This window comes from Onychomys torridus, chromosome 18 (genome assembly GCF_903995425.1).
Source record: "Onychomys torridus chromosome 18, mOncTor1.1, whole genome shotgun sequence".
Taxonomy (NCBI): domain Eukaryota; kingdom Metazoa; phylum Chordata; class Mammalia; order Rodentia; family Cricetidae; genus Onychomys; species Onychomys torridus.
The window spans coordinates 51,063,491-51,079,763 of record NC_050460.1 but is presented as its reverse complement, the minus strand read 5'-3'; the positions used below and the strand labels follow the sequence as shown (position 1 = coordinate 51,079,763).

Sequence of the window (16,273 nt, the reverse complement as noted above, 5' to 3'; positions counted from 1 at the left end):
TCAGTTCTGACATCTCTATTCCCCACAAAACCAGGATCACACTTAAAGGAAACATTTCCATCACTCCCGAGTTCCCTCCTATAGTCTAGTGATCCACCCTTCCTTTTGGGGTTTGAATGTGAAATGTGTCCTACAGGCTCTTGTGTTTGATGGCTTGGTCCCCAGCTGGTGATGCTGTTTTGGAAGGAGACGGAGACTCAGTGGAGGAAGGGGACCCCTGGGGGGGGATTTGAAACTCTATAGCGAGGCACTACTTTCTGTTTGTTCTCTGCTTCCTGACTGTGCAGTCACCCGATGCTCCCAGGTGCCCCTGATTCTCCACTGGGGTGGGCTGCGTCCCTTCCTGAACTGCAAGGCAAATGAACTCTTCCTTCCTTGAGTTGCTTTTCTCAGTTTGTCTGTCCCAGCGATGGAAGAACCAAACCATTGTCTCTACGCGACTAGATTATCTTTTCTAGAATTTTATCTGAATGGTGTCACACAGTATATGCCCTTTTCTACCCGGTGCCCATTTCTCAGAAGTTCTCACTCTTATTTCTCCTTCTGTTGAGGTTTGGTAAAGAAAAACACTACAGTTCCTGAAGAGTGGTCACCTATGTGCAGCCGAGGGCCACTTACTTCATGACCATGCTGCTGTGGACATCGCTCTGTATGCTGTGACTGTGTGTTGCTCTCATTTGGTGGATAAATAAAATACTGATTGGCCAGTAGGCAGGCAAGAAGTATAGTATAGGCAGGAAAAGCAGAGAGGAGAATTCTGGGAACAGGAAGGCAGAGTGAGGAGTCACCAGCCAGACACATAGGAAATAAGATGTAAAAATACTGGTAATCCACAAGCCACGTGGCAACTTATAGATTAATAGAAATGGGTTAATTTAAGATATAAGAACTAGACAGTAAGAAGCCTGCCACGGCCATACAGTTTATAAGTAATATAAGTCTCTGTGTGTTTACTTGGGTTTGGACACGGGAAGACTCCAGCCACACCATGCTGGCTTATCTCACCCCAGAACTCTAACTCTAGAACAAGTACCACGCTGAGGTGCACCCAAGTGTGAGTACTAACACTCTTACATAGCTTCCCAGGGAGTGCCTGCATCTCTGCTCACAGAACTGAGGACTTCTTCTAAGGCCACAGCAACATTCAGTTCCCTGGGTTACAGAAGCTGTAGGACCTGGCGTCTTCAGGGCGCAAGCTCCAATCACTTTCCTGGACCCACATGGTACTAACACACAAAGGCTATGCTGTACACCTGGAGCCCTCTCCCTTTTGCTACCCTGTGTCCATTTGTAAAGCCTCCTGTCAGGGCTGGGGGCTGGAGAGGAACACAGGTCACCTGAGTTGAGTACAAAATGCAGGCAAGGACCAAAACACTCAGCCACCCAGATGAATAATACTTTTTAAAAAACTGAAAATAAATCCACGGTGAATAAGGCATCACCATTTTTAAACAAAGGCCAGGTCCATAGCAGGGCAATGGTCAGCTTGAGGCGGAAGAGGGAAAAAAAGCAAGCCAATGATGATACTGCCTTTAAAATTATTTACATTTGCAGCCCAAGCTATTCATTTGTTTTGTCTTGTCTTGACCTCAGCCAACCTCCTCCTGACATATCTGCGGTACAACAAGCTGTTTGCCACCCTGAAATCATCCAGAATATTCCCAGATGGGCCCGGCAAACGCAGAAAGACTCTAACAGATCCACACTCATCGGTTCTTACTTTTCTCTTGTTATTGGCCATTAAGCTCAGGCAAAGACACAAACCCTGGGCCACCAGAGTCTTGAATATTTTAAAGGGCCTCCGTGAAGTATTGGAAACTAAGTGTATCCATGCTATCTCTGATTTCATGGACTTTTAACACGAAACCCAAACCATCTTATCTAAACAGACACCCAGAAACCGCAGCTCTGATTAATGTTATCATTTCAAACACACACACACACACACTGTACCTCTCCTTGTAGGGGCAAACAGTGCCAGAGAGAAATCTTTATAAGAATATAGCATGCCTTAAATGAGTCCAATTAGACTGTAAATATGTATAGAGATGCTGGTGATGAGGGCAGTTATGCTGGCTCTGAATTGTTCAGTTAACTGTTTGAGAGGGAAAACGTCCTCCTTCCCCAATTACCCAGAATTCCCATTCATTCTCAAGATGTTTCCTTGAGGACTGGGCAGACAGCTCAGTGGCTAAAGTACATGCCACAAAAGCAAAGAACCCATGGGCCACATGGGTCTTGTGCTTGACTGTAATCCCAGCTCTTAGCAAGCAGAGACCAGGGATCCCTAGAGTAAGCGGGCTAGCTGGATGAGCTGTGTTGGTGAGCTCTGGATTTGACTGTGAGACCCAGCTTTGAAGAATAAGACGAAAATGATTGCATAACATTTCCAACACCACCCTCAGGCCTCCATATGTATGCGCACACATGTGCCCATGCATCTGCATACACATGTGCACATACATGTAGGCACATCATATATATATATATATATATATATATATATATATATATATATATATATATATATATATATTTTAAATATAACTTTGGGTATGTCATCTCTATTCACAGTGAAATACTCATGCTTGGCTGCTTTGGGATGCAGCAAAGAGTTGGGTCATTTGCTGAGGGTTAAGGAAATTACTAGAAGCCCTCGGATACCACAGCTGAGGAGATGAGGAATGCTGAGTTTCTACTCTCCACACAGACAGTGTGAGATGGATGAAACCAGAAGGAAGCGTCAAGTGAGTGGGCCACCTAGCACCACCACTAACCATGGGTGAGGTGCTGTGGCAGGATGTGGGCTCTGCAGTTCAGCAGACAGTGAAGGGGGGAGCTCAGGTCAGCTCTGTCTCCGCGGCTTGCCCTTGGCCCTTCCTGTAGCTGCTTTACAGGGTCACCACGACAACAAGGTGGGAGAGGATATGGAGAGTGCAGGGCAGGAGCTCAGATCTGGCTCCAGGGCTGCTTAGCTTATGCTGTAGCTGTTAGCTACACCTTTAGAACCCATCAGATGGCTTGGGGTCTCTGATGCCAGGGCGGATCAGTCAAGGAAACAGTGACGTCTGTATTATGTACATGATGAGCTGGGCTCGGAGGAGGGGGATTGAACGCCCCATGTGTCTTCCTAAAGTCACCTCCCATACCCTTTGCCAACCTTTTTAGGGTGCCTGGAATCAAATCGTGACCTGTCAAACTCAGAGGTGAGTGATATCCCTTTAAGAAGAGACTCTTTCTTGCCAAAAGAGAGAAGAGCTGATGCCAATCCTGGTCACTATGTATGGTTTCATTCTTGACATTTGAAAAGAACCAGAGAGAAGAGCTTTAAAGGTTCATCCACAAGTGGATGGTGCGTGGGCAGTCTTAAGACCCCATCAGCTGTTGTGCTGGGATGGGTAACTTGTCTCCCTGAAGGCAACGGATCCAGAAGGTCAACTGTGGACAGTGATTCTAGTCTTAAGCCTTTGCATATATACAGAAGAACACACAGAAACTCTGCTCCCCAATGTGGGGTCATTTCGGCTGTATCCTACCTAAAATGAGGTGGAGATGACTTGATATAGGGGAAGCAGGGGGAGCCCCAAGTCCTAGAGAGCTGCAGGTGAGATTTCCCCTTGAGACTCGGGACTGGGAAACAGGTACAGAGTCCTCACCTGCAGCGTAGAGACCATCTTCCTCCTAGGGTTCCCCAGGGGATGAGCTACACAAAGTTGTCTGAGATCTAGGAAGACCTTTGGTACACTGGAGCTATTTTTTTTTTTTTTTCTGGTAGGCAAAGTGGGGGTGGGTGTAGGGTTCAATAGTTGCCAGTAAGCCACAAAGAGAGTGATGGCATTCTGTGTATAGTTAAACCATGTTAGAAAGTTTTCAAAGTTGGCCAACTGCCTACCACTGAGTCCTGCTGGACCTGCTTGGATTGCTCTAGAAAACAGACCCTTCCATGCCTGGAATACTGGAGGGGTAACATGTGAAATTCCTTTGTGCTGAGAAGCAGAGAAAGCCAGCATTGAGGCCTAAGACATCTTGTCGGAGTCTGGTTTCTCTTGGGGCCACTCCAGGAACCCTGTTAATTATTTTAACAAGGTTCCGAATGCCTTGGAATGTATATCCTGAGTACCTCCAAGTTTATGCCAGTTGCTTGTCCCATTGAAAGGCTCACACCAACTACAGTAAAAACGTAAATAAAACAAAGACCAACAAAACAAAACGGGTTTGGGGACTGGGACATGACGCAATACTCAAGAACACTTCTCTCCTTGCAGACGACCTGGGTTTGGTTCTCGACATCCATATAGCTGCTTAGGACAGTTTGTAACCCCAGTTCTAGGGGATCTGACACCCTCTTCTGACCTTTGAGTGCTTCTGCACACATGTGATACACCTACATACGTTCAGGTGTACGCTTGCACACACATACACACACACACACACACACACACACACACACACACACACACACACAAAACAGGTTTTCCACACCAAAGTGATTAGCTGGAACTGCAGTTATGCTTTTTTTCCCTCCATAAATGGTATAAAATTAAAAAGGGAGGTCATTATGAAGTTAAAGGACTCTCTCATAGCAATGAAAAGAGGTGACTGAAGCCTTCTACGGAATAAAAGGAACTCCTACTGCTACCAAATTTTCCAAAACAGTGTAGCTTTCTGGGCACTGAATATAATATCATGTATATGTATTCAGCGTTTCTAGAACAATGCTGGTGGCTGAGATGGGGTAGGTCTGGGTTCTAGTCTCTGCTGGGTGGAGTCCGTGGGCATGGGAAGGGACAGAGGAAATTCAAGGTAAGAGCAGACAGGCAGCAGGAAGCCTCCTCACAAGAACCAAGGCCCTGACACCAGCGTGCTGCCTGGGGGAGCACTGGCTGTTTTTTCCATGTCAGTGGGAAGAGGATGTGGGTGACAGAACCTTAGGGCACAAGCACAGAGCAATGTTCCCTGAGCCCATGGAGTGCCAGGATAGAGCAGCTTGCTTTGTTGGGAGTGAGGGGCCAGGCAACTCTAGCTCTGTCATGGGGCTGGACAAGGCTCACTATACACTTTGTGAGGTGGTGGGGCTGTTAAAAAGTCTCATGAGAGCAAAATAGCTCCCGTCAACACCGTGCAACTTCTGTGAAGTGGGGACACATCACACTGTGAGTCTCAAACACAAATGTTGGGGTGCCAACAGGACACAGTGCTGCTGAAGCAGTCGGCTAGTCTACTGGGAACACCTCAGTGCAACATCCTGTGCCTCTCCTTGCAAGGTATTTTTTTCTCAGGAGTGGGATTCTGAAAGTCCTTCACACCAATTGCACCTATCTTTCCTTTGTTCAAAGACTTCTTTCTCAACTGATGCATCCTTAAAAATCACAGCGGTAAACCTGAGTGCTTGGTAAGTGCACGTGCATTTATTAGTTTTTAATGTGTAGAACAACGTGAGGCCAAACAGACGAAACAAACAAACAAAAAAACCCAAAGACACAAAAACCCACAACAAAAAGACTCCAGATGATGATAAAAAACATTACTGGGAAAACAAAACAAAATACAACAAACAAACAAACAAAACCCAAACCAAACCAAACCCAAACAACAAGGAGAGGAGCCGGCCTTGCCAGCTTCTAAGTTGAAAAGTTCTGCTACAGAGGGGACATTAAAAACAGGGTTTGTGATGGTGCATGTAGAGATGTTAGGCTGCTTGAAGAGAAAAAGTGTTGTGACCGCTCAGGCCCAAACAAGACATTTATACTACCTGCTCTAAGGTCCGTGGATCATTTCGGAAGGGGGTGCGGAAAGGATGTAACAGAGGGATGGGCAAGGGAGGTGGTTCAGCCGGTAAAAGCTCTTCTTGCCTCTAAGCCTGATGACCTGAGTTCAATCTCCAGGCTCCGCATGGTGTAAGGAGAGAGAGAGAACCAACTACCAAACCTCCAAATGCATGGGGTGGCACGAACGTGCCCACACAGGTACGTTGATGCTGAACCTATATTAGAGTCAGACATGGAGGGGGAGGTGCTGGGGGGGGGGCTCACTCCTCTAATGCCGACCCATGGTAAGGTAGATGGCCCTGGCTAAACCCGGTGGGTCACAAAACCAAACAACAAGACATGAATCTGGGAAAGAGAATTAAAAGGAGGAGGAAGGTTAACAGGAATCGGAGAATCATAAGAGAGCATGTGGAGTTGAAACTAATCGGAATGCTTCATATGTACGTATCTTGTCAAAGAACAAACTTAATGAAGAATGATGTCTGCTTCCACACCCCTCCTCTTGAGCCTCCTTGAACAAACCGGTTTAAATTGCAGGCTCCCTGCCCCTTCCCCAATTATGTGAACTTCCCAGGAGCCAGGTGAATGCTTCCAAGCAGTTGGCCCATTGTTTTAGACACACCTCTAAAGTTAGCAAGCCTGTCATCCCAATACCCGGGATGCTGAGGCAGGGGTTTTAGAGTGAGACTCTGTCTCAAGAAAGGAACAACAAACAGCACAGGGGTGAGATGGCTCAGTTGATCAAGGTACTTGCTGCCAACTCCCATGACCTGGAGTTTGATGCTTTCGACCTACATAGTGGGAAGAGAAAACCAAGACTAGCAAATTGTCCCCTGATCTCCACACATTTGCCCTGTTGTGCATACACACATGACAAAATTAATTAATTAGTTGATTAATTAATTAATACAATGTAATTTAGAAAGGAAATAAAAAAAAATCAAAAAATCCTTAGGCCTAAAATCGGGTGGCTACCTTACACATTCCAGACAAAACTGACCTGTCTTGTGGCGCCAGAGGAAAAGTAATGTACACACTTGTGGGTGTGGCTTGTTAAGAGATGGTCCAGGGCTGGAGAAGGGGTGGGGATCTGTCAGAATGTTTGGTCTTTATCTCTAGGAGGGGGGGGATGCACTCTGGCTCTCTGAGGTCACATGGTGTGGGATGTTAGGAAAGGACAACTAAACAGTGCTACTCCAGTCTAACCTAAGATGACGCAGGTCAGTTTATGATGGAGAAGGAATAGGGATCTTCCTCTGTGGGTTCAGAGCGCTGTGATATGTTCTCAGAGAGACCGAAAGCAGTGATGGTGACAAGATGGTGCTGAACTTGGGAAGGCCCTTTGACTGTCCCTACCCACATAAGTGTCCTGGATTTATCTTCCCTCTACTGGGTTTCTCCTTCTCTGTTTCTCTTTGAATGAAAAAAAAAAAAAAAAAAAGACACGAATGCTTCCATTCATTTTGGAATCATGCCCCGAGAAGGGCTTTTTAGATGCTTTGCTTTCTTTTATGAGCGACCTTTAAATCAAAGTCAGAAGTGCTTTCCAGGCAACACCTCCTAAAAGGAAGCCAGTACTGTGGAAGAAGTCAGAAGTTAAACTGACTCGGACCGGAACGGGAGGACCAGATGGATGCTGCTGTTGCAAATGGCCCAGCTTGGCTAGCTGGGAGTTTCAAAGACGACCTTGTACGTGAGGAGGAGGAGGAGGACTTGGTTATCCTTGATACCAGAAAACAACATTGTCCTTTTAATTCCTAACCTAGGCACGGCCCAGAGCTCGTGCAAGGCTGCGTGGTCTGCCTGTCGGTGTTTTCCTAACCTGCTCTGGATAGGGATAGGATACTGGACGCTCCCACAAGCTTCCCTGGCCCTGTTTTACCTGCCGTATGCGAAACGCCTGTCTTTGTGGTGATCTCCAAAAGTGTCCCAAAGCCTGAGAGAAATGCTCACTTCATCAACGACATCCCTGGACCGCTCCAGGACCTGTTGGGGGGTGGGGGGACAGAAAAAAAAAAGAGTATAAGAGAGGGAGCATGGAAAGGAGGGAGTTCGATGGGGGTGGGGGTGAGGGCAGGGTGGGGGTGGGGTGGAGGGCAAGGGGGCGGTATGCTCAAGTGTTCCGCAGGGTCTTCAGACCTTTGCACTGTCTAGAGGGACACAAGACAACTCCTAATTCAGCCTCCCCATGGCGTGACTCAGACTTCTTTGGTGTGCCATAGCCACACCCCCAAGTTTGTATTTTTTCTGGTACCACACAGGTCACTTCTGTTTTAGATATACAATATTGCCACTTGCCTCCTTCATTTTTGATCAGACTAATAAACAGCAAACAGAAGTGATGGCCTCAGCATTATTTTAAAGTTTCCTTCTTTCTTTCTTTCCTTCCTTCCTTCCTTTTTTTTTGGTTTTTTTTTTTTTTTTTTTTTTTTTTGTTTTTTTTGTTTTTGTTTTTTGTTTTTTGTTTTCTTCCTCTAGTCCAAGTTAGCCTTAAATTTCTCCATCTTCCTACCTCAGCTTCTTGAACACTGGGCCACCGTGCCAGGCAAATTACTATTATATCCAGCTTTCTGTTTGTTCTTGAGGCAGGGCCTCCAGTAGTTCAGGCTGGCCTGGAACTGGCTACGTAGCTGAGGCTGAACCTATGTGCCTTACCTCCTGGCAAACACGGTACTGGTCAATGGCCCACACGGTGGGCACATGGGTGGCCAGCAGCTGGTACTGAGTCAGTGTGGTGTTGCACGCCCGGGCACAGATCAGGCGAGTCTTCCCCACAGCGTTGTCGCCCACGACCACGCACTTGATGGTTTCAACGTTGGGCCTTTCATAGTCCATGTCAGTGTCCATTTATAAAGCTCTGTAAGAAGATGATGGGTGCCACATTAGCGAGGCCAAGGCTTTCCACAGCAACTCACAACAGTTTGCCTTTGTTCAGCCACGTCCTTGGAGGTGCCTGAGCACAGGCAAGGAGTTTGGAAGTGAAACTCAAGCTTTCTTTTTATATCTCACACTAGAACAAAAACACCACACTGTTATTTTGACCCTGAACGGTTTATTCCGGTGAACGTGTTATTTTCTCCTTGGTTTTCTCTAAACATAACCTGCCTACTGCAGACCCGTCCAGGCACTGCTGGCACACAGTCATAGCTCCCCAGCCACACGTGTTGACCAGCTAGTGAACCTGGTCACCTATAGGGCTGAGCTCTGACGCCTAGCCCTTGGCGGCCCAAGAAATATTATCATTCGCCCTGCCACAGTCTTTAAGCTACACAGTGTCTGGCATTGAGACGTTGTCATATGCAAGTTCATAATGGCTACGGTGACCTAGGTGAGAACCAAAGCATGGGCTGCAAAACTGCCTGGGTGTGAGCAAACAGGAAGCTCCAGGTTGAATTACGACATGCTAATGAAATTAACTTATGGTCCATTCATCCACTATTTATAGTGAGTGTATTGACACAACAAAGTATTCTCAAGAGAGCTCACCAAAGCTAGCTTATCAGAAGCCGTCTCCACCGCCCCCCCACCCCCAACCAAGGTTTTTTCATCAAGGAATCTGGAACATAGGGTAAAGGCAGACACAGCCAGGAAGGCAAAACATGTGAGACTTTCCTGAAATACCAGGGGAGGTTAAAAGAGGGTTGCAGACCCAGGGTGGTGCTCACACTTCTAACCCCTGGCTTTTGTCAAGCTTAGGCAGGAGGCTAGCCTGGGGCACGCACCTGTGTGACACAAATCTTAAAAGGTCTTATTAATAAAAACAAACCCGGAGCCAGATATTGGGGTGATTGCTGAAAGATCAGAGAAGCAGAAGGAGCCGCAGCTAACCTCACCTCGACAACTCCTCATCCGATTCTGTTTCCATGAATCCTCAGACTGAAAGCCTCTGAGTGCTCACCCGAACTGCTGCTAAAAAGCCTCTAGTTCCTGGTCCTCACGCCTTATATACCTTTCTGCTTCCTGCCGTCACTTCCTGGGATTAAAGGCCTGTGTCTTTCCCAAGCAAGATGTGAGTCCTGGGATTATAGGCGTGTGTCACCCTGCCTGGCTCTGTTTCCAGTGTGGCCTTGCACTCACAGAGATCCGGATGGATCTCTGCCTCCCGAGTGATAGGACTAAAGGTGTGTGCCACCATTGTCTGGCTTCTATATCTATCTTTTCTCTGACCCCAGATAAATTCATCAGGGTGCACAATATATTGGGGGACAGACACACCACCACCACAGACCTGTATCATGTCTCAATGAAACAAAAGACATGAACAAACCACAAGTGCCGGGTGTCAAGAGAAGGGGGAAGAGAAGCTGCTGTGGCATCCATGCTTTCCGGGGCCAGGCCCTCTACACAACAGAAAGCAGTCGGCTTCCTGCGGGCAGCTTAAGGGATGATGTCAGATTTCGACGAGGCAGCTGTAACTGGCCCCTCGAGGAGGTCTAACCTGAGCAAACTGGTCCGATGGTCATTTTCAGAGTTGGCAATGATTTTACGGATGTTCAGGGGAAAGAGCCTCCTACCTAACTGGGACCCAGTAGAGCTGAACTCAGCTGATTTGAGGAGAGCCATCCTTTGGATGATAAAAACAGAAGGTGGCGAGTTTCGACCCGGGGACCGCCGTCTCACAGTCGGGCCTTGCTGGGAGGTGAAGCAGTTCTGAAATGCTGTCTGTTATCCTCAGCGACATTGTCCCAGGCAGTTGTGAAACCTGAGGCTGGAGAACGGCTTCGCAGGAAGGACTCAAGGGGCAGATGTGTGGTTTGGTTAGAATTTGACCTGTGTGGTTTATGTAGCACGAAGAGCCTGAAAATACCCAGCAGTTCCCCATCTGGCCACACTTTTTTTTCTTTTGAGAGAAAAAAAAAAAAAAAGTCAAGTACAAAAACAAAAGTCTAATCCTGATGATCAGCCAGGTATGATGGCTCCTGCAACTGATCTCTTTAACATTCTGTCTTATTTCCTCCAGTAACAGAGAGCAATGGGCTAGAAGCATGAGTTTGGCATTGGCCGGATGGTTTTTTTCAATATTCCGTCTAGGGAATATCACCTATGTCTAGAGACCAAAGATAAAATTGCTAGCCAGGGAGTGGTGGCGCACGACTTTAATCCCAGCATTGGGAAGGCAGAGGCAGGCGGATCTCTGTGATTTTGAGGCCAACCTGGGCTACAGAGTGAGTTCCAGGAAAGGCTCCAAAGCTACACAGAGAAACCCTGTCCCGAAAAAAAAAAAAAAAAAAAAAAAGGCAGGAAGCCAGCATCAGAGGTAAACTCACCAATACAGACAGAGATCTCCCCAAAGGACTGATTTTTTAAGAGCTAACTCAAGGATAACTCACTAGATACTGCAGAAAATCAACACAAGATGAAGGGTAGCTGACCTGACCCAACGAGTCAAATTGGAATCAAAATTACCAAATTATTTGACAACATTCTGGTGATGTTGCCAAGGGGGTGGGGATGAGCCAGGAAACTGGCTTCATTGGGGGCCCCACAACTTTGAAACTGAGGTACATTGCCTTGAATATTCTAAGCGGTAGGACAATCTCAGTATTTGCTGGGGGATTTGATAGTTTTGAAAGACAGATGGTTTAGAAGAATGCCTGGATTTAGGGACAAGTAGGATACAAACTTAAAAATACAGAATTGGCTTTCTTGACTATCAGCAACCTGGCTCTGCCAGCAGACTCTGAAGAGGAGCTCCCCAGTCATGTGGATTAGTAATACCCTGGTGAAATAAAAAAAAACAAAAACAAACAAACAAACAAAAAAACCATGTTGCTTTTATATATGCCTTTGAGGTGGTCACAAACCCTTCATGTTTCATATTTAGGCTCTGTGGTGGTTTGGATAGAAATGGCCTCCATAGACTCATGTGTGTGAATGCTTGGCCCATAGGGAGTGGCACTATTAGGAAGTATGGCCTTGTTAGAGCAGCTGGGGCCTTGTTGGAGGAAGTGGGTCACTGTGGAGATGGACTTTGAGGTCTCATGTATGCTCAAGCTGGGCCTAGTGTGACAGTCTCCTTGTGTCCGTGGATCAAGATGTAGAACTCTCTGCTACTTCTCCAGCACCTGTCCGCCTGCATGCTGCCATGCTTCCCACCATCATGATAATGGACTAAACCTTGAAACTGTAAGCCAGACCCAGTTAAATGTTTTCCTTTATAAGAGTTGCGGTGAACGTGGTTTCTCTTCAGAGCAACAGAAATCTTAAGTAAGACAAGCTCTAACTGCAAAAATTGTCCTCATTTTTTAGGACATATTTATGCCATATTCTACATAACAACTGGGGCCAAAGGTGAAAATAACACCCATGGGGGGGGGTCTAATCCCTGCAGTCTACTTAGGATCAGATCATACTGATTCCCATCAACAGGAGATCATGGGTGAGGGAGAGCAACGGGAATGGGTGGGCTTCACTGCTCACAGTGAACTTGGCTGCAGAGGTAGGGTTTGCAGTTAAGTACTACCGAACTCCCTCACAGCCTGAGTACTTCCTTCAGAGTAAACATTTCTTTTTCTGTGTATACAATAATCAAAAAAAGTATTGCAAGAATTCAAAGCTACAGCCAGAGAGGCCAAGTCAGGCCTTCCCAGTGTCCCAGCAAACCAGCTGCTCACAGGTCACACATAAACAGACCGACACCCAGTCCTGGAAGCAATTGCAAGAACAAGTAATTTCATCCTTCTCTACTTGTAATGGGCTCCTGTTTATTCATATCTACATGCTATGGTTGAGTGAGTTCTTAAGACCATCTGGGTGATCGTTGTCTGCTTTCTGATTTTTATTTACTTACAATGGGAGTGATAAATGTTACCCATTTAACAGAGTTAATACATCTCATCATCATAAATCCTGCTCATCTGTGTGAGCACTCTTTTGCCTGTAGAGAAATATCTGAGGAGACAAGAGAGCCGGAAATGGCAGCTGTAAACTGACCTGTTGCTGCATTCCCTACTTCAACAAACTTGGAGGACATGGAAGCTAGAGTTTACAATATGCCTTGAAGCATCTACTCACCCTGTCTGGATGTCAGACATGGTAAACTTCTTTTAGGACTGGCAAGTCAACAGGCAGACTTGGTGGCTGGGGACTGAAGAGCTAGAGAATTGGTTCTGGGCCCTGAGCGTCCATTCCTCATGAGACAGACTTATATGCTGTGGTCATGGTCCTCGTGGTCTCCAGAACCACATCATTGGTGTGGCCATCCCAGACTTTCCCTGCTGTTACTAGCAGGATCTGGACCACAGGCCCCTCCTCTCCATCTGCCACTGTCTCTGCTTCGTGGCCACAGGATTAGGTGTTCTGTGCCCTAGCTTGTAGCTTCCTCACTTCAGTATCTATGGCACTTAATCACACCCAAGCCATTAATTCCTCTGGGCATTGCTGTCATGAGGAACCTCTTACCTCTCTAATCTCAAATGTCAGAGTGCAACACTCCATGCGACACTACTGTCTTTAACACCAGCACCTCACGATGTGAGATAGTACAGCACTCCCCAGCAGCGGGGGCAATCCATTTCCCTTCCTCTAGAGCTTGGGTGAACCTTGTGGTCATGTAAGTTCAGGCTCCAGGGTTCTGCAGTTCCATAGCCATGCTGCTGGGACACTGCCCTGAGGAGACCAGCTAAGGCTGCTGGCCCAGCTGAACAGAGCTCAAGAACCCATAACCTTGGCTGTCCCCCAAGGTTATGCAGATCTCCCAGATTCACTGACCCTCCAGTTGGAAGTAGTTTTATGAATGAGCTAGGGGAGGCCAACAGGGAAAGCATCTAATTATTCTAAAGACAGCAAGTTTTGGGGGTGGCTTGTTATGTAGCGGCAATGACCTGAAACACATCTGTTATGAAAATCTCCAGAACTCTGATGCCTACACTAATACCACTTTTGTGACCCAACACCTGACAATAATGTCTCAAGGAAGAAAGGGTTTATTCGGAATCACAGTTTGAGAGCACAGTCAGTCATGGCAGGGAAGGCATGGCAGCAGGTGCTGGAGGCGGCTTGACACGTTGCATCCAAAGTCAAAAGGAGAGAGAGAGAAATGAATGCTGGTTCTCAGCTCACTTTCTTCTTTCTATTCTGTTTGAGATTTTTGCCCAGAAGAGTGCTGGCTACATTTTCAGGCGGGTCTTTCAACATCAACCTAATCTACACACAAGCCATGCCCAGAGTTGGTTCTAGACCCTGTCAGGTTGACAATCAATGTAAATTGGCACACAAGCCTTCCTTGGATGCTGGATCTTTTCCACACCATGTTGGCGGATCACGGCAACTTTTCTCCACGCCACCACTGTCTGCCTCCTACATGGCATTTATCATTTGCAGAGTAACAGTGCCTGAAATCCTTTTTTTTAGTCCCTCTGAATGTGATTTGTTCCATTGCATGGGACCCTTAAGAGCTACAGAAGGAAGTGAAATGTTTAGCTCTTTGGACCCCACTGTACTCTTGAGTGTGCTTTTTAAATGTGGGAGAAGCAAACAGCAGATCCAGGCTAGAGAGAACTATGGAGATGCTTTCCCACTTGCTTTGAAAAGGAAGGAAATGGGCCAGAGAGTCAGGAATGCAGGTGAGCTCTGGAAAGGCGAAAGGGTAAGGCGCCATTCTCTTCACCAGCCTCCAGAAGGAACAGAGCCCACCAATGCTTTTAGCTGGAAGACCTTTGGTCTCCAGCGTTGAGGGTGGGTAAATGCATCTTGCTTCATCTCACTCAGTGTTTGGTCATTTGTTCCAGTGGCAGTGGACATCAGTGCTTCATGCATTAGCCTCCCAGGTGATTCCTTCAATTCTAAGTGCGGTTTGAGACCTGACCAGGCACCTTTACAGGCCTTATCCCTTCTTCCGCCCTTCCTCGACTTCTTGCTCATCTGGAAACTTCTATTTATTCCTTAAAACTGTTTTCAGATACTATTAACTCTAGAGGATTTCCCAGCTACCCTTCTTCTCCACGGACCAGTTTGCTCCGTTCTCTGACTGACAGATTCTTGGAGCAGAAGTGTCTGAGTTTTATTTCTACTTTCTGGTAAAGCTGATACGTCCCAAATGCCCATGTCATTTACCCAGCCACATTACATAGCTCTAGAGTTCAGCTGTGTGCTAATGTGCAATACACCTCTTCCGTAAGCCACGCCTAACTGTGCCATCTGGCCCCATATTCTCCTCTTTGTCTCTGTCTCTGTCTGTCTGTCTCTGTCTGTCTGTCTCTCGGTCTCTGTCTCTCTCTGTCTCTCTGTCTGTCTGTCTGTCTGTCTCTCTCTGTGTGTGTGTGTGTGTGTGTGTGTGTGTGTGTGTGTGTGTGTGTGTGAATCATGGGCAAAACAACAGCCATGTTGGAATACGACCTCAGCTCCTCTGGTATTTTCAAATCATTTCTCTTCCCAAGGCAGTACCTTATTCACCCCCAGCCCTTGAAATGATGGTTTCTGTAGTGTCTTGTCTGTCCCTATGAAACAGGCTCCCAAGAAAGAAAGAGTGGCTGCATGACCTTAGAGTCTAGGCCCCCATAATTCCATATTGAGGAGAAACTCAGGATGGGCTGGTTTGCTCCCAACAGGCACGCCACCTCGGTATCTGGTCACATAGTGCGTTCAGACCAGGCTGCAAGACTCCTCCCTCATTAAGAAATTCAGATCTTAGGGAGTGTGGGGCAGGGCCATCATTTGTCAAAGGCATTTCACCTTCATTAATTTGGAACAACCATTTTTGGGGTGCTCCGCCTCTCCCGTCATCACTTCCCCTGTCTCTCTTGAACTTGTTATTCTGACCAAGGCCCCGGGAGCAGCCTGCTTAAGAACAGGAGTTGAGGCCCCCAGCTTCACGCACAGGTAGCTTCTACAGCTGTGTTTTTCTTGTCCCTGAGAGAAACCAATAATCCACTATGTAAGACATCGTTTAGGTTGGTCATCAGCAAAAAATACTGGCTGAACCAAGAACACAATTCTGGTATTTGAGGAGTCAGCACTGGAGAAAAATTGAAAACTTTCTACCATTGCCATGAACAAAACAGAAGTGCCAGAAACCATGTGATAGTGATGACAGACAGATGGCGGCCCATTTTCCTTTCTGCAGGGGGTGTCAGGCTGCACTCTCAGTTGTGATCTGGGCAGGCAGGGGCTGCTTTATATATAAGGTAAGCATCTTCACTGTAGTGGAGACTGCATTCAGGGCTGGGAAAGGGGCAGTTAGGGCCAGGCCAGAGCTTCCAGTCAAGGCCGCTGAGACGTGATCTCTCAGATAAAGTCACCCAAGTCAGCAGAACTGTCCTTCCCATCACAACTTTTTCAGTTTGATTAAGTGTTTTCATGAGAAACTTAAATAACAGGATGCTGGACAGAGGCCCCAGGGCACCAGGAAACCCAGGGCTGTCCTTTGGAAATGAAATGGTGCTTTTTAACACATCCATTCACGGCCCTTCCTTGAGTCCTGTGATAACAGCAAGGCCATGTTTTCTGTTTTTCAAAAAACCGGAGGTCACTGAGTTTTGAGTCAGCAATGGGCATAAACTTTCTCT

The 16,273-nt window shown here is 46.8% G+C and overlaps 1 protein-coding gene across 2 annotated transcripts in view; it reads right to left on the bottom strand.

The window, feature by feature from the left end:
* Rhobtb1 (Rho related BTB domain containing 1) overlaps positions 1-16,273 on the bottom strand; it is a 74,566-nt gene that overhangs the window by 35,837 nt on the left and 22,456 nt on the right. For both annotated transcript variants that reach the window (XM_036168449.1, XM_036168448.1), the window contains exons 3-4: positions 8,424-8,625; positions 7,651-7,754 (exon numbers count right to left, since the gene is read on the bottom strand). In XM_036168449.1, coding sequence (XP_036024342.1) covers positions 7,651-7,754; positions 8,424-8,615 — 296 coding nt within the window. In that variant the 5' untranslated portion in view covers positions 8,616-8,625. The remainder of the gene's footprint in view (positions 1-7,650; positions 7,755-8,423; positions 8,626-16,273) is intronic.